At 34.9% G+C, this 25,574-nt stretch overlaps 1 protein-coding gene across 1 annotated transcript in view; it reads right to left on the minus strand.

Annotated features, from left to right (window-relative positions):
* Nucleotides 1–24,896, minus strand: part of LOC109055979 (oxidation resistance protein 1-like) — a 141,295-nt gene extending 116,399 nt beyond the window's left edge. Inside the window, exons 1-2 of the mRNA XM_042741593.1 lie at nucleotides 24,759–24,896; nucleotides 8,038–8,103 (exon numbers count right to left, since the gene is read on the minus strand). Of these exons, the coding sequence (XP_042597527.1) occupies nucleotides 8,038–8,054 (17 nt within the window). The 5' untranslated portion in view covers nucleotides 8,055–8,103; nucleotides 24,759–24,896. The remainder of the gene's footprint in view (nucleotides 1–8,037; nucleotides 8,104–24,758) is intronic.
* Nucleotides 24,897–25,574: the final 678 nt, after the last annotated feature.

Raw genomic sequence — 25,574 nt, forward strand, 5'->3', positions numbered from 1 at the left:
GTAAAAAGTCATGTCACAGATAAACTTATGATAAAGACAAAAAAGATAAACAACAAAAGATTTCTAAACACAATCTGTGCACCATGTTTGTGCTATTGTAATATAGCGGTATTCTTTATAGTACCTTGGAATATCATGTAAATGTGATATATACTGTCTATCTGAAACAAAAGGTGTACAAAACCAATAGTTGGTGCCAATTAAAAACACTTTAAAAGAAAAGTGCAAATATTAACACAGAGAGGTGGAGCAGTGATAAATTATAGTACATTCAGAAAGGGAATATGTGGAAAAGTATTCCAATGGAAAACAGTGTTTTGGAATAACCCCTGGCAATGATCAGAGTCTCTTTGAAGTTAAAGTCGTGGCCTAAAAAAATAATCCCATAAAAATGGGGCTTCATATACTGGGGCATAAAAAAATGCTTCAGCATTCAGCTATGGAGAAAAAACAACCGTATCCTAGCTCTGAAACAGACACGGAGGGAAGCTAGACTCCTTAATAAACGGTGAGCAGCATGCTGGTAAATGGATGTTATAATGCAAACCTAATGCAAATAGTCATATAAAACAGATTCAACTCACTATCTACAGAGTTTTTTTGGGTCAATGGCTCTGGTTTGAAAAGCAGTGAGATGTCTTGATGTCTACCGCCTACACAGGCATCTTAAATGAAATGGAACCTAACAGATTTGGGACACTAAAAAAAAACAGCAACTCCTCAGGTCAACAAACAGAGCTGCTCATGCGAAGCACACGGTAGACTTCACTCACAATTGATTGCAATGAAGTTTGGCATTAACATCTCACTAACATACTCTAACCAGAAAAAAATACACAGCGCTCACAACAATTTGGTAAGATAATATATTTTAATTAGCCTGAAGTATTTTTAATTCAGCATTTAAAAAAATATTAATTATTTCACTAACTAGCACTTTGTCCACCATTTTGAATTGATTTTTGTTGCAGTGCATTCTGTGATTTCCGTTACTTGGGAAAAATATAGATGTCATCTTGCTTTGGAAATTAAATAAAAGAAGAATCTTAAAAATAAATCTACCTTTCGGAAAAGCATTCGTATCAAGTGTGACAATGATTCACTCTGAAAAAATGATTTGATTAGTAGGCACTCTACAGATCACTTTACAGCAAATCAGAATTATCCTATATTTTTTGAGTGTCTGAGAACTTAATTTTCTGCAGCCAAATGATACCATCCCTCCCTCATTCCTCTCTAGAGCTTTAAATAAATTCACTCTGGTCTTAGAGATTTTAATATAGGTCAGGGAATTGCAGCAGGAGCGTGTAAAAACCCACCGCTCTGCCCTAAAGATGTAAATGCAGTTGTGGTTGCCTGTTAACTAATGAAAACACATACCACTTCTATGGAATAATAATAATAATAATACTTAAAAAAAAATTACTGTAAAACCTAAAAACAAACCATTTATTGTGTGAAAATGGTTGTAATTTTTTACACAAATCACGACTGCCCCTTGGTTCTGCTTGATATGACCAAAAAAAAAAAAAAAAGGTGAAATGTCACTTGTGCATTTTTATTGTGCATCATCTCCAATTAAGCTAGAATTGATTGGAGTGATTATGCAAAATGTTCTCATAGTTTAATCATAGTTTCATAGTTTAATCTCAACTGCATGTATCCCTAAGCCACAGCAACTAGAAAACGCAAATAGATGACTCAATGTGCGTCAGCAAGGACCCTAAATTGTTGAGAAGACACACTGAACAGACAGGACAGAAGCAAACACATTATAAACAAACAGATCAGACAAGCACGTTCAGCTGCCAGTGGTGTCGTCAATCACACATATCAACAGCTGAAGGGTGTATGTTCATGTTAGGCTCAACAGATTAACAAGACAAAAGCTCACATCGTGGGCATCATGTCTTTTTTAAGAGCTGATTCAGTGCATACTATTCACCATCAGGAAAGTGAATGTGAAGTTGCTGCTGTCCGTTAAATCAAATAAATACATAATATGCCTGTTATTTTTTTTGTTTGTTTGTTTTGTTTTTAAGTCCTCCATAGTGTTTCTGCAGAAAAGAAAAAAAAAATCGACAATATTAAAACTGGCTAAAACCTGCCAATCTTTGTTATTCTGGATTTGATCAGACTGCAGATGTTCTCTTTCTCTCACCTGACAACTTACCGTGAAAGTGTATTTTGCATTATTTTAAATAAAATAATTTTTTTGTTTCTATGACAACAAAAATATTCAGCCATTTTTCGCCTTTTATGACAAACAGCCCAGATTACTCACTGAGTCACTCGCAATGTAATGCACAAGATGAATCTTCATCTGTCACAAATACGTGAAGAGAAATTGTGATTTTCCTCTCATATTTTCATTTTGGTGGCTTTATGTAAGGAATAATACACACACCACAGGAAATTCTGGAGGAAATCTCTTACATGTCTCAAGGGCAGACTACAGTTCTTACAATTCAACTTAAACCATCTAATGCTGCAATTCCTAATAAAGTTATAGGCCTTTATTTCATTTACCTGTCAAAGCCAATTGTTACTTGCATTTGTCACTTGCCCAGTGTTAATTCTGGACACTGAGTGCACAGCACACAACCAAAATCAGCTTTCAGTGATTGCACGCATCTTCTGTAATCTGACAAACACACTCAGAAGAACTCACAAACACCTCCCCTTTATGCTAATGAACGGAACACCAATCAAAATCACCCTCAGGAAAGAGAACAGCAGGGGACAGTAATCGGTTGAGCTCCTCACATCTCCACCATTTCATCTCAGAATTGCAAAGCATTCCCAATGACAATCAGGATATCTGTGCATTTGTAGGTCATTCTGCCCTGATTAGATCATTGTGCCTTTGAAGAGGACTGAATATCACTTTGTGCCTCCTGCTCTCCGAAGAAGAACGTCTTCTGCATTTGCAAGTTGCAACTGATCAAGTATGGGTCATTGGTGTCAGTGTTCTATTTGGCAAGGTTAGGGAGTTTGATTTGTGCCCATATTACACATGGGAACAGCGTGGTGTTGATTGCTGCAGTCAACGTCACATTTGTGATTTGTCTTACATCAATTTTGCTTCTGACAACAGCAGCAGGGCTAGAAGGAGCACCAGCAATAAGCAAGTAATCAAAGAAGATGGTAAAGTTTAGGGATGCACTGAAATCTAAATTCTGGCTGATACCAGTAAACTGATAATTATTTTTATGTTAAAGCCGATAACTGGAGAAAACACAAAGTTTGTCTATAAATAAATATAAACTACAAAACAAAAAAAATTCAAACAAATTGTTTAAATGCTACAAGTCAATTCATATGAATAACAAGTGAACACAACACAAGCAATGAGGTCCAAAATTGAAAATGCAGGTAAAACTCCAGCTTAAAAAAAAAAAAGATTAATCGCATATGTATATATATATAATCAAGAAAAATGTTGTTTATATATTAAATATATTTATACATAAAATATAAATGTATAAATATAAAAATAATTTCAAAATATAATGTGTGGGTGTATTTATATATACATAATAAAGATACACATTACACACATGTAACGTAAACAAACTTTTATTTTGGATGCGATTAATTGCAATTAATCATTTGAAAACACTAAAATAAATAAATCATAATTTTACAAAATTCCTTCATATTAATAAAGTACATTGTTTCCTATTTTAATGGATATTTTTACATTTTTGTTTCAAATACTGTAAAGATTTTTAATTTCATTCAATTTGTATGGGCATTTTTTCCCCCACAAGCAAGGTAAATGATGGAGCAAGTTGCCTGCTGACATCTTTGTGTCAAATTAATCACCTCCAACGTTTTTTTTTTTTTTCCACAAAAAAAAGAAGACTCTCTGTGACACTACGATCTAATTCCATTCTTATAATGTCATTCAGACTGAAAATATGACATCCACAGCATCACACCAAATCTGTCTGTCTCCTGTTCGCTGTAGCTCAAGAGTCCAAGTCAATACTGCTTTAATATCGGGACAGCACTCACCGACAGCAATTAAAACCCTGTACGTGACATCTCAGTCTCCGCATCCTAAGAAGGCAGCTTCCTGCTTCAGCAGGAAGTCATTGGTGTCTACTTCAGTCAGTGCACAGGAATCACATAAGGATACTGAACTAAATTAAACTATAATGTGATTTGTTTCAAAACCAACCTGGAGGGTGAAACTTCTTTCTATTACCCAGAGTCAGCTAAATATTTGCTGGATTTTAACACTGTAGCTACAGGAGGTCAAGATGATTCCGGTGACCGCAATGTGATGACTGCGTAATGAGTCCTGTGCCTGGGGCATCGGTGGAAGGGTTTAGCTCTTACTGCCTGAGCTCATTTTGGAATGTAAACACTGGTAAGTTTAATTAGAGGAAGCCTTATCTGCCGCCCTGGGCGCATACGCATTACTGCGACCTCAAAGACACATACTGTTCATTTTTCCCGAGAAGACTGATGGCTGGGCAACATTTTTAATGAGCTGCTCCAACTGTAAAGCATTTAATAAACAATCCCAGCGAAGATGGATTCAATTTAGCTGTGTTCACGTTACAGTTTAACAAGTGCATGTAAACATGAGACATTAAACTGCTGATGAGAACCCAAACCCAAACAATAAAAGAGCTCTATAGTGGATGCAGATTGGTTTTAAACCATGTGATCATGTGTGTTACCCTTAAAAGTGTCGGAAAGTGTTGTCATTTCAGTATTAGGGTCATTATCCGGATTTCCTGCCATATATTGTTTATAAAAATTTTGGGATGTTGCAGAAAGATGCTGGATAGAAATACCAAGATACCAAAAAAAAAAACAAACAATGGAAATGCATTTACCAAGTATGTGGAAAGAAAACGAGTGGTAAAAAAAATACGAGTGGTAAGGATTTACAAGCTAAAACTTGGGAGCTGTTAAAATGGAAATGTTTTCTTATTTAAAGCTGGCATGAAATTAAAATTCACCCTATATTTTTTCTAAATGCATGTCTTTGATCCTACTGTGAACAATTCTTAATGTGACCTTATAATGTTTAATCGAAATGTCACACCCACAAAATGTCCAAAATCTATCTCAAAATCTTAAAACCAAGTCCCTGTCCTACATTTTTCACATTTCTTCGCAATGGTTTTAAATGGTCACTTGCCACTCAGGCAGTTAGAACCACTATCATCCAAGATGATTGACAATTAGCATACAGTTTGGATTGGCGGTATGGTTCTGTTCTGGGCAAGAACTCCCAGCATATACATGCAGCCTAGCATGGATGAAAGAACAGAACTGACATGAATGTATTGCAGAGATCATTAATATGCAATAATTTAATGTACAGATTTTAGAAATTAGCCTGATTCAAAAGAGAATCAGAAGGCCAAATCTTGACTGAACGAGAGGAGGAGTTGGGGATGGAGAAGTGTCATTAGCTATCGAGCAATGCAAAAGCTGCTGATAATACCACAGGACCTGTACAGTACATGAATGCTGAGATCGGCATCACATTCCTATAGGTAGACTTAGATCAGCTGATGCGAGCTTGACTAACGAGAACTGCCAGAACTAACACTATGCTTGATTTCTACAAAAACAACAAGCTTTCACTACTAGTGGTTAAAGGAATGGAAAATGAGTGGGACAAAAGAAGGGATGTAACTATGGGGTGCACGATAAATATCGGCCGATAATTAATGCGCATCTTGTCAGTAAAGCCAGTTCTCTAATCAGCGGTAAATTCCATCAGGTGCGTGATTTCACAGAGCAGCTGTTACTACACAGAGCTGTTGTTAACTGACTAACATGTCATCAGTAAAGCCGGTTCTCTAATCAGCTGTTAACTGACAAGCTGCGCAAATCCACGCTGATAATGAACGTGGATTTGCGCAGCTTGTCAGTTAACAGCTGATTAGAGAACCGGCTTTACTGATGACATGCATTAATTATCAGCCGATATTTATCGTGCACCCCTAGATGTAACGATTAACCTCAAGCTGGTTGAAAATCAAATATGTGATGAGAATCAAATATGTGATGATTCAAATAATTTGAGATGATAAACAAATCGCGATTAATTTAGGGGTAGGAGTTTATATGAATGCATGTCTGAGGGGAACTTACTGTCTTTAGAATAGTTTAGATGTTATTTTTTCTTTTCATCCTGCATGTATAATGCATATTAAAGTTCATAAGTGCAGTGCTGCTTTGTTTACAGCGGAAACTAAAGAAATGCTTTAAGCACCACTTGCTGGCAGAGAGTGAATCTGCGTCTCATTCAGCTCGTCTGCTGTTTCATGCAGATATTTTTATGTATAGTTTCACAAAACTGAAGTCAAACCATTCTGTTTTTGCTTCAAATTTTGAAATTATACTGTACAATCTAATTTAGATTAAAAACTACTCATGTTGCATGTATGCAGCATCTTTGTTTGGATCATGATTAAAATGCAGTGGTTGCCTCTAATTTTAATTAAAAAGAGCACAGACAAAGCCTTATTTTGTTTATATGAAGAGATTTATTTTATTTATGTTATTTATTTGATTTGGGGCTGTTTTAAAATTTCAATTTAGTTTTGTTATTTACATTTAAATTTTGTCATTTAGCTGATGCTTTTATCCAAAGCGACTTATAAATGAGGACAATAGAAGCAATCAAAATCAACAAAAGAGCAATAATATGCAAGTTCTTTATTAGTATATTATTATAGTGTTATATTTAAATTTAACAAAGAAATGTGCAGCATTTTGTCCTGAGTGAAGTAGAGTGAATTGTTACATCCCTAGAAAAAAAGGCAAAAGGACAATAACTATAAATAATAACAACCATAAATCACAGAAAATATTAGAGGATAGGAAAAGGTGGATTTTTGCATGCAAACAAAATGTGTCCAACTGAATCCTTCTTTACTCTTGCTCTTATATTTATTGCTGCCAAAAATTATGAACCAGTCAGAATGTGTTACAGAAGCTAAAAACCAAAAGCATAAACTCATATGTACAGTACTAATGGGCAAATTGAACTAGAACCTGAAAATCATGTTTTTCTGAGAATGCTGTGATCATTGTACAAAACCACATCTAGAAAGCCAAATGAACATCTCATGAGAATCATCACTTGAGAAATTTGCTCTTATGACTAATATACTCGGTTTTAATTAGTAAGTAGGCTCAAATCTGTACCGTGTATTCAACAACATACTCTGGCACTCATGACAAGCATAGGGAGAAATCTTGTGCACAATAACAATGTGATTTCCTGAGGTCACAGGCTCTCAGCGCAGCTTTTGTCAATTTTGTGCGTCCCAGTTGGCTTCTTTACTTTCACAAGCTACCAATTATGTTTTTTTGTGGCGTCAAACTTAGCGTGTGTGTCTGCACAATGACCCACAAGAGGCGTAATCATATTCAGTTAGATGAGTCAAACCTGGCTTTTGACACTCTGAAAACACGGCTACAATGGAAATGCATTCAAAGGAAATATATGCTTGAATGAAATAGTTAAATGCAATGTGTCATTTATCAAAAATATCAAAAATAAAAATCCAGCCTAGGAAAATGATATGTACATATATAATTCACAGGAAACTTCGTGTAACAATTATACAAAATTGAGGTCTCGGAAAGCTATAAAATGTGCTCAAAATGATTCAAAATGATACATTTTTGCCACTTAGCTTCAGTGAAGAATATCTTCAGACCGGTGAGGAACTGCAACCTACAATATGTTATTTAGTACAAAGAACTATGACTTCAAAATATCCATTACTTATTATTTTACATGTTGAAAGGATAAGAAATTATGAAAAAAATTATTGACAAAAATGTGGGTGAGGTGAGCCCTACACATTTACATTCAGAAATTGGCAGCAAAAATGTAATACAAACTCAAGTTAATGACTTTACATTAATTGAGAGTCAATTATCATCTACAATGATTAAAATGTGAAGTAAAGAAAGTCTAGCCCTCCAAGACACTGTACATTTTGAAAAAAGTTCACAAAAATAGGCAACAAACCACTGTGTCACTCTGACCTTTTGGTGCTGAACATGTTGGCAGGACGTTGGCCTCTGACTCAAAGGTTTCCTTCTGGGAAAAACCTGAGAAAGCAACCAGACACAGAAAGGATATTAAGAGCAGATATGTGAAGGTGACCTGAGCCTAAAACAACACAGATTATGTCCCCAAAAAACAAAAACAAAAAAAATCCCACATTAATAAAAGATTCATAAAAAGAGCTGCTGAACTAGAAAAACTATTAGCGTAGGTTCATTTTTTAACCACATATAAAAGACAAATACCCTGTATAAAGAAATAATAAACACAAAAATATTATTTTGGACACATCTACGGATACTAAAAGTGACCAGAGGATAAAGAACAAACTGGCTAATTAATGCCTGACTGAAGTACATTGAGCTTAATGATCTTAAACGCTCTCATTAAAGGCTTAGTTTAATAAGTTTCTGGGAGTTGATGAATAATTCATTATCACACTGGTTAAATGTTGTGAGATGTTTGCCGAGCGTAAGCTGTACTCCATCTAAGACAGAAGGGAGAGTTTGCAGTCTTCTACATCTGTTAATTGGGTGAAATTAAAAAGTGTTGTCAACACTGCATGGCCTTTCAAGACAATACTTGTAGAATACTGTGCATTTCAGATCTTTTTTTTTTTATTTTATTCTTTTTTTTTTTTATTATTATGAATGCAAACATCACAAAGATGACATTTAAGATATACAACTTTGTATAGAGTACACAACGTATCAGCAATATGTACAATGTCATCTGAACATATACAAAACATACAAAAGAAAAGAAGAAAAAAAAACCTGAGGGTAAGATATTAATTTATAATTCAATTATAGTATACAACTTAATATCATTACAAATTGAGGTTGTTCTTCTCGCTTTCTAATTTAGAGAGGATGAAATAATATTAAGGTACATTTTAAATTCTTTCAAAAAAACAAGAAAAATTGGTTTATTGTTGGTGAATTTACATTTATGGATATAGAATTTGCCAAGAAAATAAATTAAATTTATAATAAAACAGGCTTTGTTTTTATTAGAATCAGAATCAAAGTGTCCAAAAATAATATCTTTAAAAGTAACCAATAAATCTTGTTGGATATTATCTTTAATAAATGTTTCAATATCTTTCCATAAATGTTCAGTATAGAAACAAGACCAAAATAAATGATAGACAGTTTCTGTGTGAACTTGACAAAATTAGCATCTTGTATCAATATTGGTTTTATATTTAATCATAAAATATTTAACAGGGTAAATTTAGTTAATTATTTTAAAATACACTTCTTTTACTTTATTGGTGAGAAAATATTTTTGTTGTAAGGACCAAATCTTTTTCCATTTTAAAATTTTAAATAAATTATTCCAGTAAAAGATTGCAGGAGATATCGAGGTAATGTTTTCAATAAACAGGGATCTAACTTTATTGTTTCTATCTTTTTTTCCTGAAAAACATATTTCATTTATTGGAGTGTCTATTGGCTCAGGGAAAGCGGTAGTTATAGTAGTAGATTGAGTGTAATTTTTAAAAAGCATACAGATTCCTGATGGTATAGCTGCCATTACTATGGCGAATTCTTTGGGAGTAACTGGCATATTGTATTCTGAAAGAAATTCTGCATAAGTCATTAGTAAACCTTTATTGTTAAATAGCTGACAAACTAAAAATAATCCGTTTTTAAACCACTGATCAAAAAATAAAGTTCTATTTTTGTATAAAATATTTTGATTGTTCCAAATTTGACTGTGCATTTCAGATCAAACCCTCAGTAGTCTAACAGCTTTCGTCAGTGTCAAAATGACTGAGATGGCCAATCAAATCAAAGTAGGCGGGGTTTACCATTCACAGAAGCAGAGTATGAAGCTTCAGCTTAACATTACAGAGAGCGAGGTAAGATAAAGGTGCAAATCATTTAATATTAGTCAACTTTTAATGATACATTTTACGATAGAAGTGTTAAATGACTGACAGCTATATCCAGTGATGCAAAATGTTCTAAAATATGTCCATTTTGAGAGAGAGAGAGAGAGAGAGACGTATAAATTGTCTGCGTCTGTCTCTCTCTCTACAAACAATACAGCTGAGTTTAGTTACTTAAAACAGCAATTTTACCCCCCTCGTTGCTGATAAATATAATGTAGCGATTCAGTATCGATTAATAAAAGTAGTGCTGACAACAAGTTTCTGAGCTTCTGAATGTTACTTTTGGCACAGCGCAATCTCAGATCTCTGTGTGCGCGAACGGTGTAATATAGAACGGTGGTTAAACTGAACGGTTTTAATGCATTAGCCTCTCTCTCTCTCTCTCTCTCTCTCTCTCTCTCACACACACACACACAGTGGTGTTCAGTATGGTCACATTGTGTATCTGTTATTCAAGAAATTTTTGAAGTTTAAAAAAACAATTTGGAAAAAATCTTCAGAAACTATTTGCATGAAAATCAAATAGGCCTATTGCTTTTTTATCATTAAATTTAAAAATGTGTATGCACTGTATAAATATAGAATGCATTTAAAAAATAGGGGGGTGTTGGCACAGTGGTTAACCATAAAAATTAAAAATTGCACTTCATGCCGAAAAGGTTGCTGACCCCTGATGTAAATAGTTTTAAAGTGCGTAAATAGTATGTAAAGATAAATATTACAAAAAGTAGTATGCCACATTAAAGTCACGTGATGATATTATACGTTTAATTTTGCAAGTGATGCTGGCTTACTATCTTTAACAAACAACAGAACGGAAGTCATTCATTTCCAGTGGAGAGTAGTATGGGAGCTGCATTGAGTTTTTGGATTGGATTTGAGCTTTGGATGCATTGAAATATTTGAACTTTGGATGATGGGCATAATGAAAAGGAGGTTAAAGTCTGTTATACTAGCCAAATGCAAACAAAAAGATGTGCTTTCTCCATGCTTCCATCATCCCTAGACTTTTTGAGAAAGAGAAAAAAAAAAAAAACCTTTAATTTGAAGAGGTTTTCATATACACGTCTATGGATAAAAGTGGCTTGTACATCTAAAGAGCGTAGGAGAAGCAGGATCTTTTTATCTGTACACCTGATTGGATGCATGCATAAGTGATGTGGCCTGCAGGCTACAGGTACTCTTTAACACAAAGGTTACAGCAGCAGCGGTGAATGTAATCATTAATGTGCAGGACCTTAAACGTATCATAATGAGAGGGAGTGACTGTTCTGCTCCAACATGACAAAAACACAGCTTTGACTGTGATGGACCGAGAATGACAGAGAAAATGAGGAACAAACTTACAAAAAGGTACTGTGGCATTACTCATACTAGCGTGCCATGACGTCAGCATGTATTCGAAGGACATATCTTTTTTGTACTGGGTAATACCAGTAGAAAAGTTATGTTTTTTTTTTTTTTTTTTTTTTTTGGCCAAGTCTAAGGTACAGTATGTGCCGATACAAAAATAAACCTGCCGAAAGAAATATTTACTTGGAAGAGTTTGGGAGAGTTTATAAGTGCAAAAGCCAATGTTTTGGGAGCAGACAGAAAAAAAGTACATGAATTTGCTCTTTGGCTTCTGGAGATGTGCTCAACTCCAACACCTCAACTCTCCTTGGCAGCACATTTTGTGAGTCAAAGGAGCAATTGCACATTCTCCTTCTAGAAAGCTTTGAAAATACAGTTTTACAGTTACAAGTTCTGAGTTGTGAATGAGGTTCAATGCTAGTATTGCTACAGCTGCATATGGTAAAAAAAAAATAAAAAATAAAATAAAAGACAAGATTGGTTTGATTGTAATAAAAAAAAACAATTCATAAAAGTCAAATACTAAAATATAACTAAACCAAAAATTGGGGAAAATTATGGATCATTTAAAAATAAAGACAAAAAATTTTAATTAAATTGCCAAAGTTTTTCAAGAACAGAAATTGGACATTCAGCAAAGGAACGGATCTTAAAGACAGTTGTGACTGAAGGGAGCAAACTATTTTTTATTTTATTTTTTTATACACACAGTGTCAAATGGGGACAAGCAGTCATTGAACAGTAAAATGTATGTGTGTAATTGTGTCAATGCTTTGTTGTTGTATTCCTTTTAATGTCCAAGTCCACAGACACGCAAAACATTGGTCTATTTTAAGAGCTGTGTTTTGTGGAGTTCTGGGAAAACACAGAAAGATGGCATTGATGAAAAGCACTGAATCATGAGATTTCTCCTGTTCGGTATTCCACTCTGACTTTCACACTCTGATCTTCACTTGCTGGTTTAATCTAGTCTATTTTTAACCCAACACATCTAAGACACGTGTGGGAGGAGATGTGAAAAAATACAGACAGGGCCTGTTGAAGAAAGAGTTGTGATCATAAAAGCGGCGGTACCTGCAGCAGGTATTAAAAAAAATCAGTTCTTTATTCAGCGTTTTATGTCATAAACCCACAGCAGCAGTGGAAGCAGAGGTCTGTGCTGAGGAAAACGTGGCACGTTCAGAAGGTTATTTCATTTTATTGTATTTCCTCTTCTCAGCAGTGAGTCATTCCTCTGGTCTAAGCGTTCAACAGATTGAGAGTGATTTCATCAAAAGCCTTTCATCGCTCCAAAATAAAGTACCATGGACTGTGTGTGTGGTTTCAGAGGGCAGTGGCAAGCTTGTTGAGAAAATGGTGCTATTTACATTAAAATGGATGGCCCAGTAAACTCTACAGAACAGAAGCAGGTCGCCTTGAGTACATTTAAAGACTTGCAGTATACACAACTAACTACAGACTAGGCTGACAGCCATCCCAAAAGTCCCATTGTTCTTTTACAAACTCACACACAAAGCAATGCAAGAGTTCTTGACATCAACAAACAGCAGGAAGGAGGGCTTGTGGTCATTTTCTTGTACAGAACATGAAGAACAAGATAAACAATATGGCGACTGGGGAGACGTGGGCAGCACCTCACTGGCACTCTGATGGCTTGTCCTTTTTTTCCCCGTTGGGAATTGTGGCCCACTGACTCAAGTGTAAAAAGAAAAGTTTGATGTGATTTTTTCCCCTAAGACTATGCTTCTCAAACTATATAATAGTACAACTAAGCATTTACAGTATATAAAGTGTTCCTTTCACTAATGAAAAAAAAAATATATTTATTATATATATATATATATATATATATATATAGAGAGAGAGAGAGAGAGAGAGAGAGAGAGAGAGAGAGATAAAAATGTATAAATATGTATTTTTAAACTTTTTTAAGTTTCTTGTGTTAATCAATGCTTCATTTACTGTATTTGATCAAAAATACAACAAAAATGTTAATATTACAATTTAAAATATTTTCTGTTTCATTCAGTTATTTAATAGTGTCAACATAGATATAAAAATGTATTTTTAATGTTTTAAAAAAGATGATTCTTACGCTCATCAAACTCGAATTTACTCTATTGTTTTAACAAATACAGTAAAAATAATATTGTTAATTTTCAGCAGCCATTACTCCAGTCTTCAGTATCACATGATCCTTCAGAAATAATTTTAATATGCTGATTTGCTGGAAAACATTTTTGCAGTTATAACATTTTTGTTCAATTTAAGGTATCCTTGATGAATTTCTTCCTATAAGTTATATAAACAAATTATATTTATATATTTTCTAAATACATATTTAAACTCTATCTGAAAATATAACAAAAAATAAATAAATCTGATTTCTCATGACATGATGTGACAGTTCTATAAAGCTATTGAAACAATAACTATTGTGTAAAATGAAGATTTTGGTCATACAACCCACCATGGTATTTAACAATTTCCTTTGTAAATGTCTGAACACCATAGTACTTTTTCATAGGAGCTGTTTACCACCCTAAAACAAGTGCTTAAATGGAACAAAGATGTACAATATTACAAAGCAAATTCTGATTCATCCTCATTCTCCTCCCACAATCACCCGCACAGAAACAAACAAATTATGCGTGTTGGAAGGCTTTCTGTGGTCTTAATCACTGCGTCTGCAGCGGGGTGACTCATCCTCCACCGCGCTCTCATCATCCTTTACCTGATTCTTACAGAAACTCTTTAAACCTGACAATAACTCCAGGGACTAACATGGGTCAAATGAAGCCTGCAGAAACACAACGTGATTATGGAAATTCCCCTAACAACTGCTGCAGACGTGTAAACAGCCCTGCTGTTGATTCTGAACGCTGTGTTTACACTCATTACAGAGGTTCAGTTCTCATCACAGGCTGCTGTTGTCCTCTGTTCACTGCCTGCCATATAATCAATAAATCAAAGCACAGGGGATGATTTGCTCATGCACATTAACAAATAAAACCCCTCATAAATACAGCTGATTCTACAAACACACGATAGATGGAGTATGTTCATCTAGACCTATGTAAACCTAATGACATCATGCAAGACTTTCCATTTATATCCTTATAGTTTTGCCAGATAAAGAAATTCAAGCATGTGAACTTTTTCATTCTACATACCCTTAAGATCAGTTAAAAAAAAAAAAAACCTACAAAGGATATATATTTATCTCAGTTCTTCTATAGCAATGGAAATCAAATAAAAACTCTTCTTCTTAGATATTTCCCCTCAGAAAAAGACCCCAGTGATTTCACATCCCCGGATTCAGAAAACATCTAAACGTCTCAAAGTGTTCTTAGATTTGACAAGATGTGCAATCAAAAGTCAGTTCTCAGCATGAACTCAAAAATGTATCTTCAAAGATATAAATATTCCACTCTATAATCATCCTGTGTCAACAAGAGTTTAGTTTAACTGTTGCTAAAACTTATAAATTGCTACAATGCTCAGTGATATAAAATTGCTAAAGCAATTAAGTATGTTTGAGAGACAGGTGCAAACAGACTTGATGTCATGGCGCCATTAAGCCAATAAAATATAGTAGCGCATACAGCCTACAAGCACAATTAAGGATTCAAGGTAACCTAGTTAAAAGTGTTTTTCACTGGGAAATGTAGCCTACCTGGAGTGCAGAGCTGCTGACATCATTAAAGTGCAAATATTTAAAGAATAAAGTTCATCGCTGGCAAATGATAGGATAGTTTCCATGGATCCTAGGTAAATATCCATTATGCTCAGTGCTCTGTTTGTGTCTGTGTTTAGTACCGTGCTGTTTTACTGTGTGAGAACGTGCTCCGAACGATTCAGCACATGTGGCGAATGATTTAAATTAAAACGCGAAAGGATTCGGACCCTTACTGAATGCAATTAAAAGAATCGACTCGGAAGATTTATTGACTCATGTAATGGGCATCTCTTGTTCTGATTTGAAACAGACAGATGATTGCTAAGTTGAAAATGATTCTCATGTTGGTAAAAGGCCATCTCTGATCTGATAAGGATTTATCAGTAAATTTACTGTGGCTTGTGCACAAATAAAGTTGGCTTATTACTGTATATACCAATTCACATCTGCCCAACTCTGTTTAAAACCGAGATACGATTCATTGACCTACCTGTACACTGAATCGCTAATTCGCTAAGTCTTCCATTCTAAATAGCCTACAGAAAATACTAACCTAAATGATTCAATAGTTTTAATTCTCCTGTCGTGTTTGAGTTATGTTTGCTGACAAATTGCAGTCCCCTCGCATACAAAATCATTTAAGTGAGACTTGTTTTCTGGATGTTTCATCGGTTGTAAGCCTGTAAGATTTTACAGCTAAACCTAACATTGTTTCCCTGTGCATATTTGAAAAAAAATTTGTTTTGTGTCATGTCGGTGTGTGCTTTGCACAACTAAACACAGAATAGAGATCGTTCTCTTTCCTAAAATAGGCCTAGCTATTATCTGCAAATTTCTCAGACATGTCCAGCTAAGCTAGATTGATTCCTGACACGTAAACAAACAACTTGAAAGAAAAGCTTGGTTGTTTTTCCATTTACACAGAACAAGATACAAAGCTGAAAAATTAGGGTTGAGACGTGGGCAGCAGTTTGATTTTTCAGGCAACATATTTACAACATAAAAGAGTGACTAGTCTTGTAGTTTGCACTTGGCTTGAGGAATACAAAATGTACAAGATGAACTCCAAAGAAAACAAGACATTATGAAACCACAAGATTAGTTCTCAAGTCAGAATGCAATTGTTCTTTTCTTTAAAATCAATTGTGTGTCCACATGGTTATGGAGTAAGTGAAAAGCTGAAGTGAAAGTTCTGTGATATCTGAGACACTATGGGATTGTCTGAGACCTGCTTAGGATATTCATTGCAAGACCTTTCCACCCTTGAGCAGACACACTTGTTTTAATTAATTATTAAACTGTCCTGACACAGAATGAGATTACAGCGTTACACAGACATGATGCAATACCCTCACATGTGGTAGAGTTTTGCTGTTGTTTTCTCTGTGCTATTGATTATTCATAATAATCAGTAAAAATGAATACTTTGACTTTTCCAAAAACAATATCTATTCTACAGGTTTATTTAAAAATAAATCAAAAAGTAAAGTTGTCTAAACCATCCTTCTGAGGTGAAACTACTTTTTCAGGTGGGATAAATACTGGGCCTGTGCTGCTAAATGCTGCAGTTGCACCAAAAAGCATCTTTAGATTCAAATGTGATAAAATAATTTTACAAGCAAAACAGCCAAGATATAAATTCGCAATTCTGAGGAAATTAGTCAGTTTTGCATGATTTAAATTCAGAATTTCTATCTCACAATTCGGACATGCGAGTTTAGAATTGTAAGATTATATTTCACAATTCTAAATGTATATCCCGTAATTCTAAGTTTAGGCTTACTGTATATCTCTCAATTCTAAGGCAGAAATCACGAGAAATCACATGAAAAAAGTTCTAATTACCTTTTTTCTTTTCGGCCTGTGGCTGATTCAAGCCAATTCTGGTTCTCAAAATGGCTGTATTTTAAAAATAATATTAATATTATTAATAATAATAATTCAGTAAGTTCAAAATGTGCTCTTGTACTGTAACTCCTTGTAAGATTAGCTTCAGTAAATATATTATTAAATCTTTAGAACATAAACAGTCCTTTAACCTTGCAGAAAAGTGAGTGTGTGCTTGAGCTCCATTCCCTACAATTTACATTCTGAACACAGATGTGATTGTTTGAGCTCTTGGCAAGGTGGGACTCTGTCAGTCCAACTCTGGATTCCTTCTGCTGAGTCATTACACAAAATGATATTATGTTGACAGAGACAAATGCCTCAGGAGGCAGCGCTCTAAAATGACTTTGTTCCAAGGTAAATTTAATCTTGAGAGCTGGACGCATTTTGATACAACAGAGCACAGATTCAGTCCTATAAGAGCATTTCATTCCCGCTTTGGTGTCGGTCATGTGCATGTGCATTTTGCCAGGTGTTTGTCATGTTTATCACACTGACTGTCAAGAGCTGGATGTAATGTGCTATATTTGTGCACCAATAAGGCACATAGTTTTTTGGACATTTTGTCACCTGCAAGGCAAAAATCAGCTAAATTAATTGTCATTGCAAATGCTAAATTAAATTTGCAGAGTCTGAAACTGACATGTTGGGAGAGAATAATGGCTGCTGTTACTGATTCAATGAAAATAGCACAAGCACGAAAACATTTAAAACAGCAAATGAGCAACCACAAAGCCCCTACAACTAAGTGGGAAATTGGTCAAAATGAGGCACCAATCACTCACATGTGACTCTTGATGTGGACTGTTTTACATGTTAAAGGAATAGTTCACCCAAATATGAAAATTTGTGACAACTCTGTTTCTTCATCAGATGTCAACAGATTTGGAGAATTTTAGCATCACATCACATGCACACCAGTGGATCCTTTGCAGTGAATGGGTGCCGTCAGAATGAGACCCCAAACAGCTGATAAAATCATCACAATAATCCACAAGTAATCTACACAACTTCAGACTGATGGCCTGAAGGTGAGTTAATTTTCAGCAAATTTTCACTTTTGGGTGAACTATAAATGGAAACGGTGGTGCATTGAACACCCTGTTCTGATGACGCAAGATTGCAACTATGGCAGCTGAGAAGGCCATTCTTTGTGTTGTTTTTGAGGAATTTTCGGAGCCAGATGAAATCGGTATAAATATGTGTTTAACACTGAAAAATACACTCAATGTTACAGTCACTGTCCTTGCCGTCCAGAATAAAAGAGAACATCCCAATCCAGTGAAAAGATTTGTGGAAACAGTGGTTCCTAATATTTGTGATCCAACATTTGCCTCGCATTTCAGGATGAAAAGACAAACATTTCAGGTGAAGGATAATCCACTTCTTACCTCTGAGACTCTGTTATGATCTATATGACCTTATTATTTTTATTGTGAGTATTAGGCTTATCATTATAGCTGATCACTGTTGTTGTGCTGTGATATTGTAATATTTACCATTATATAATCAGAGGGGTATAGAAAAGTTTATGAAAGTGTCACTTCATAATACAATAGCAAAATATATAAATATGTATAGTATTTTTATGTTACATTAATCAGTATTTAGCACACTTTCCTAAAGGATATGGACCAGAAGACATTGCAATTACTAAATGATATTTAGACAGACTTAAAGAACCAGATCTATACTTGTGCTCCTATTATTTTAGTTATTTTTCCCTTTAATGTAAATAAACATGTGCAAACAATATACTTGCTCTCTTTTTTAAAATACATTTTTATGTTAATTACATTGTGCAGCTTTTTCTTTAATACCGTGTGGTTTATATACAGGTTGCTGCTGATTGGGCTTGCATTTTTGACACACCCACCAAACAAGAGAAAAGGTATCTCGAACCCTGTTGCACACCGTTGCACACCGTTTCCAGGAAACATGTCGTTCAAACCGGAAACCGTAGCAAAACGGTGCACACCGGTTTGAGTTTGAACTTGCCCCAGGCTGCAAGGGTCAGTCGCTGTGTTACTAGGGCTTAGAAGAGCAAATCCCTCCCTAATCTACAGATGGCATTGTACTTCTGTTTACACTGGGATTTAAATCTCTCACTGGATCTCCAGCACCATAAACTGCTTAACTGTTAAATATTATGCAATCTAAAAACTGTTAATGGCTGAAAAAATTGTGAGCTAATGAATGGTGTGCTCATAGAGCCTCTCATCTTCAAGGCCGCTCTTATGATACAAGTTGAATTATAAAATATGAAATGGATTATTAAAAATAACATTACAGTCTAATAAACTATATTATTAGGTGCAGCTTTTTTTTTTAAATTCCAATATGTTTTTTTACTGAACATTGCTGAGGCTGTTTTATAAAACCAACATGACACAATTTTAACATAGTTAAGGCTTCACAGCATGCCTAAAAATTCCTCGCCCATGATCTGCCTAATGTCTGTAGCTTTTTATATAAAATAATTAAGTATTAAAAAGATAGACAGCTATTTTTATTGATTGCTGAGGGGAAATCAGTTGCAAAACAACATCAGCATCAACCACGCACAAAACCATATAATGCAATTAAATGAGACAGACACAAGTTCATTGTTGTGAAACAAATGTTTACAGCATTAGTTAGCAGTGCTATCACTGACAGACTTATAGCTTAGACATTTTCTTCTCATGAAAAAGAAGCATTCCTATTAAAGCAGTGATGAAAGGGCCCTCGCACCGGGGCTCACCGCCACCCGGTGGCTTTAGGAAAACAGCTAACTGTGGGCAATATGCATTTAAAGTGATAAATATAGGAGGAATATGTCAAAGTCATTGCGCTATGGTGGCGCTATGCCTGTAACTGAATGTTGGCATGTAGATGTCTTCAGACCAGGACTTTTATCAAATCTGTGAAATTTGGTGCAGATTGAACATTGTACAGTATGTTTGAGTTAGTGTAAAACATGAGCTGTTGCCAACAGGTGGGGCTATAAACTATAACTGAATATTGGAATGTTCATGTTTTCAGGCCAGGACTCTTACCAAACATGTGAAGTTAGGGACAGATCGGACATTGCATGTTTAAGTTAATGTAAAACAAGTAAGTTCCTGTTGCCAGCAGGTGGCGGTATGATTATAACTGAATATGGGCCTTTAGATGTGTTCAGGCCAGGCAGTTTGGGAAAGATTGGGGATTGTATGCATGAGTAACAACAACTTCCTGTTTCATTACATTAGTAGCATGCTTTAGCACTTCGTAAGTGTTTCTAATATGTTTGAGCATATTTCTAGCATGTTTAGCACACAACAGCATATTTTACTGTATTGCTAATAGTGCATCACATTGTTAAACATGTCACTTCCTGTTGCCAGTAGGTGGTGCTATCTATCTATCTATCTATCTATCTATCTATCTATCTATCTATATATATATATATATATATATACAGATTTCATCAGGCTCTGAAAATTCTTCAAAAAGAACACAAATAATGGCCTTATCAGCTGCCAGAGTTTCAACTCTTGCATCATCAGAACAGGGTGTTCAATACACCACCGTTTCCATTTAAAAAATGTTTTGCAATGTTTTGTTGGAGCTGAACGCAGCCCAGGACTCTTATCAAACATGTGAAGTTTGAGGCAGATTGGACATTGTATGCTTGAGTTACAACAACTTCCTGTTTGATGGCATTAATAGAATGCTTTAGCACTTAGTAAGTGTTGCTAGCATGTTTGAGCATGTTTCAAACATGTTTAGCACACAATGGCATATTTTACTCTGTTGCTAATAGTGCAGTGAACTGAATCTTGGCATGTAGATGTGTTTAGGCCAGGACTCTCATCAAACATGTTAAGTTTGGGGCGACTGGACACTGCATGCTTTAAATCAACTTCCTGTTTCATTGCATTAATAGCATGCTTTAACACTTAGCTAAGTGTTGCTAGCATGTTTTAGTATGTTGCCAGCCTATTTAATACTTGTTGACACTTTTAATAGGTTGCTAGGAGTGCACAACAGTGTTAACCATGTCACTTCCTGTTGCCAGCAGGTGGAGCTATGACTTTAACTTAATACAGGCATGTAGATGTGTTCAGGACAGGACTCTTATCAAACTTCTTAAATTTGGGGCAGACTGGACACTGCATGCCTCAATTACAGCAACTTCCTGTATAACTGCATTATTAGCATGCTTTAGCACTTAGCTAAGTGTTGCTAGCATATTTAGTATGTTTCTAGCATGTTGCCAGCCTATTTAACTCTTGTTGGGTGTTGGGTAAAAATGTCCAGATCGGACATTGCTTGCCTGAGTTACAGCAACTTCCTTTTTCATGGCGAAACATCAAATTTTGTCAGGCCGCCAGGGACATGCCCCTTGACGAAAACTCAAGATCTTTGCAATCTAATGTCACAAAGGTCTTATGATGACCCTCACCAAATTTGAAGATGATCCAATTTAAAACTGTAGGAGGAGTTTGTCAAAGTACGAGGCCTGGAAATGGCAAAAACTGCACAAAAATCGTACAGAAAAATAAAAATAACTGACTTCCTGTTGGGTTTTGGATTTTGTTCCAAGATACTTTTTTGTATGTAATGGTGTGTTACATGCGTGTACCAATTTTCGTACATATACGTAAAACGTAGCTCGAGGCGCACTCAGCTGAATGTGTACAGGTGGCGCAATTGAGCCATTTTGCCACACCCACTTTGCCACACCCACTTCTAAACCTATATAGCCCGTTCTGACTAGTGTGCAAAGTTTCATGAGTTTTGGATGTTTAGGCCCTCAAAAATGCGATTTACTTTGGAGAAGAAGAAGAAGAAACAGAGCAATTTCAAGAGGGTCCTCACACCATCGTTGCTCGGGCCCTAATAAATTTTTATGCAATCCCACACACCAACCCTTTTTAAAGTCTTGATATTTCAGCTTTTTCCGTCTGTCCCATAAATCACTGACTAGTTTGCGTCAGCGCACTATTAATTCATAAATGAAGTGTGGCTACATGATAAATCGCTGTAGCCCGAACCAGTAAAGCTCCTACCACCTGGAGGACTCTGACCGGCTTCTTTGGATTTAGCATTTACAGTGTTATGCAATACCATGAGCTGACTATAATGCCGTAGATACAGAAAAAAAAAAATCATTGTTGCAGTGTTCAAAACAAAAACAACACAAACACAGTGATCCTGTCCCAAAAACTAGTGAGCTGACTACATAGGGAGCATTTTAATTATGTTCCCAAAGCATGATTACAATATTTCATTCTAATCAAATTAAAAAAGGAAGCACTGTATGCATCTTGGAGATGAAAATCCCAGAATGCATTGCAGTAAGTTCTTTGAAATAATGTATACAAGAGGGTGGAGTGAGAGAAATTTCTTATTGCAAGGCAGCTCACTTGGTATTGGAACAGAGCCATAGTTTTAATTGGAAATCTTTTTTTTTAATGTGCTGTAAATAAGTGATCTGTCAACACTGAAGTGAAACCTTCATTTTGAAAGAATTTGAGAGAGACGAGTTGTCATGATGTTCAGTCTTTCATGTGACTGTGTCTTGCAGAGAGAATGGAGCAGAATTATAATTTCACTAAGAGATGAGAAAAGGTCCCCCGTGCAATTAGAGAAATAGAAAATAAATGGTGTGCGAGGACGAATATGAATTTGAAGCTTTTGAATTCTGAAGGCAGAACACAAGTGTGTGGATTTGTCAGGTGCCATTATTTTAATAATAAACTAAAGGGAATAAATAATTTTGGGGTCAAAAATATATATTTTTATAATATTTCTATTCATCAAAGAATTCCTATTTGCCTGTGTAAATTACATTTTAAAAGAAATTAAAATAGAAAATATTTTAAATTGTAATTATAGTACTGTTTAACTATATTTTAATCCAATAAATGCACTTTTGGTGAGAAAAAATATTTAAAAAATCTTTCCAACCCCAACATTTGAACAGTAAATATATACAATACAATACATACATACATACAGAACAACGTCCTATAGCTGCATCTAATACACATCTTATGCTACATATCACACTATGATTAAGTCATAGAAGGAAACAGTGAAGATCATAACTGATCTTCCAGTGGAACAAATGACGTTGTAGCCTTGAACAGTCGATAAAGCATCTGTCATTTTAGTGTCACAAGAAAAGGAAATGACTGTCAAGATTTTTACCTTTACATTTCACCATAAAATGAGCTCCTATAATGGCTGTCCTACTCCAACGCTCTTATTACGAGTGAGATTTATTATCTGAAACATGACTGTCAGAGTGTCTATGTTCTGTAAGAACCAAGAGAAAGGTTATGTTCATTATAGATAAATCAAATCCTCTGGTGGGTCTGCACTTCTCTGAATATTTAATCTGAACTCACATGTCAAAGAATTCTAAACTGTACCAATGAATATTCACAGGCTACACTTTACATTGATTTTTACCGTTTTACCAGTGTTCTTAAGAATGATGTAAAGCAGAGCAATGTGTCAGACTTCATTTCACAATGCACCGCTACAACATTGTAAGCATAAATCTTGTGCACTGCTACAGAGCAAAATACTATTCTATTTCTAGTTTCCTCTGCAATTTAATGTTTTATATATATATATATATATATCAGATGCATTTAAACTCCCCACTCAGGACAGCTTCTTCAGTATTTAGTCTATGATGACACACAAAAAACAATTAAGTTGCTTCAAGGTCTCAAGCTGCTTTTTGATTCTCACTGAAAAATTGAAAGTTTTCTGAAAGCACATCTATGATGAAGAGCGCCCCCTAGAGTATGAGATGGACGACACACATGTCCTTCTTTAACATTGAAGGAAAATCTGTTTTTCAACACCATGACAAAAGTACCTTTATCTGAACCCAGTAGAACTTTTAGCAAAGGCATATGCATTATGATCATATTTTAGGTCATGTTGAAACATTTGAAATTTGTACTTAAATGTTTAAGAGTCTATAAGAAATAAGTTTGATTTTATTTTAAACGCACAGTTGGAGATAAACAAGGGTTGTTAGCAATGCTCAAAGCTCTCAGGGAGCATCACTCTGACAATTCAAAAAATTCAATATTTGAAGTAAATTACTCTTAAATGAGTGTGAGTCTTATTTCAAGTGGATAAGATTGCTCAAGTTAAAGATGTTGTGTTTCTGTGAGAAGAACCTCATGCAGCGACTCAAACAGGATTCCTCACATGAGAGGACGGGATGCTTTCAAACCCATCAGATTAGCTTTTGTGTTCTGTTTGTAGTATAAATCAAAAGTAGAATCAGTTAAAGCTGTACAGCAAGACAATTTGTGGCAGCTAACATATCTTTGAAGGCGAATGTTAAAAAAAGAATGAATAACAAACTAAAAACAATAATAATATTGTAAATTTTATAAAAATTTTCCATATTATATAATAATCAGTTATAATACATAAAAAAAAAAAAAAAAAAAAAAAAAACTCTAGCCTTAATTTACTACCAATTCTGGAAATTAAAGACAATTTTATTATTACTATTATTACTTATTTGTAACTTTTTTTCTGAAACTAGTCATCCAAGTAAAGTTAAATTATGTTTCTAATATGTAATTTGAGATTAAATCACAACACCAGCAAAACTTGGAAGAGCACATCTATATAATACAACTGCAAACTGCAGACAGTGATTCCTGTGTGTCCAGTCTATGAACATCATGCAAAACTCATTACAACACCCAAAAGTCTCTAATACATAGTCTATCTTCTCTATAAATCTGTATCATCATGCATGAACTCTTGTATCATCCAGGTGTTAAAGTCTCTCTGTGTCAGAGCATGCAGGTGCTGCTGCATCATTCCCTAAACATGCATGAGAGAGAGAAAAAAGAAAAGATGGGACTCACTCTCAGAATGAAGCTCTCTCCATGTCCCAGGTCTCTCGTACACGGACGTTTCTGATGAGTTTATGCAGCCGGTCACAGTAATGCGCATCTGTGTGCAGGATGAGACACACACAGAGTAATCTGACCTTCTGAATACAGACTGGACCACTGAGACAGGGGAGGAATGGATCATACCAAATACACAGGGAGTAATATATTAATATATTAATATAATATTAATACAGTCATTTTTTCCTGTATAGGAATGAAGGTAAGGATAATATGAACAATATGCAAAAATATCCATTATCAATATGTCACAGCAATACTAATTACTTATTATAAAATTACTAAAGATTTAAAAATAAAACTGGAAAATAAATATATTTTAGTGTATTTACAGAAAATATACTTGTTTTACTCTTACTTAAAGTATATTTTATGTTTACTTTGTGTAAGAATGTAGTCAAATGATACAGCTTGTATTGGGTTTAAAGTAGTCCTATATGCACAAAAAAAAAAAAAAAAAAAAAATAATAAAGAATAAAATCTGTGAAATTTAAGGTTTAAAAAAACTGGCAGGTGTTGTTGCCAGAATTTTACCATATCAACATTTTACACTCTAAAAAAATACTTGGTTAAATACAGCCAAGCACTGGATAAAATATAGACAAACCCAGCGATTGTGTTGTGTTTGACTCAGCAGTTGGGTTATCCAGAAGGTTGGGTGAAACATTTAACCCATCTGTTAGCTGAAAACAACCCAATTGCTGGGTTTTACCATATTTATCCCAACATTCATCAGAGTGTAGGTTTTATGGGTTTAACTTAAATTTA

The sequence above is a fragment of the Cyprinus carpio genome, chromosome B16 (assembly GCF_018340385.1).
Source record: "Cyprinus carpio isolate SPL01 chromosome B16, ASM1834038v1, whole genome shotgun sequence".
In the NCBI taxonomy this organism is placed as follows: domain Eukaryota; kingdom Metazoa; phylum Chordata; class Actinopteri; order Cypriniformes; family Cyprinidae; genus Cyprinus; species Cyprinus carpio.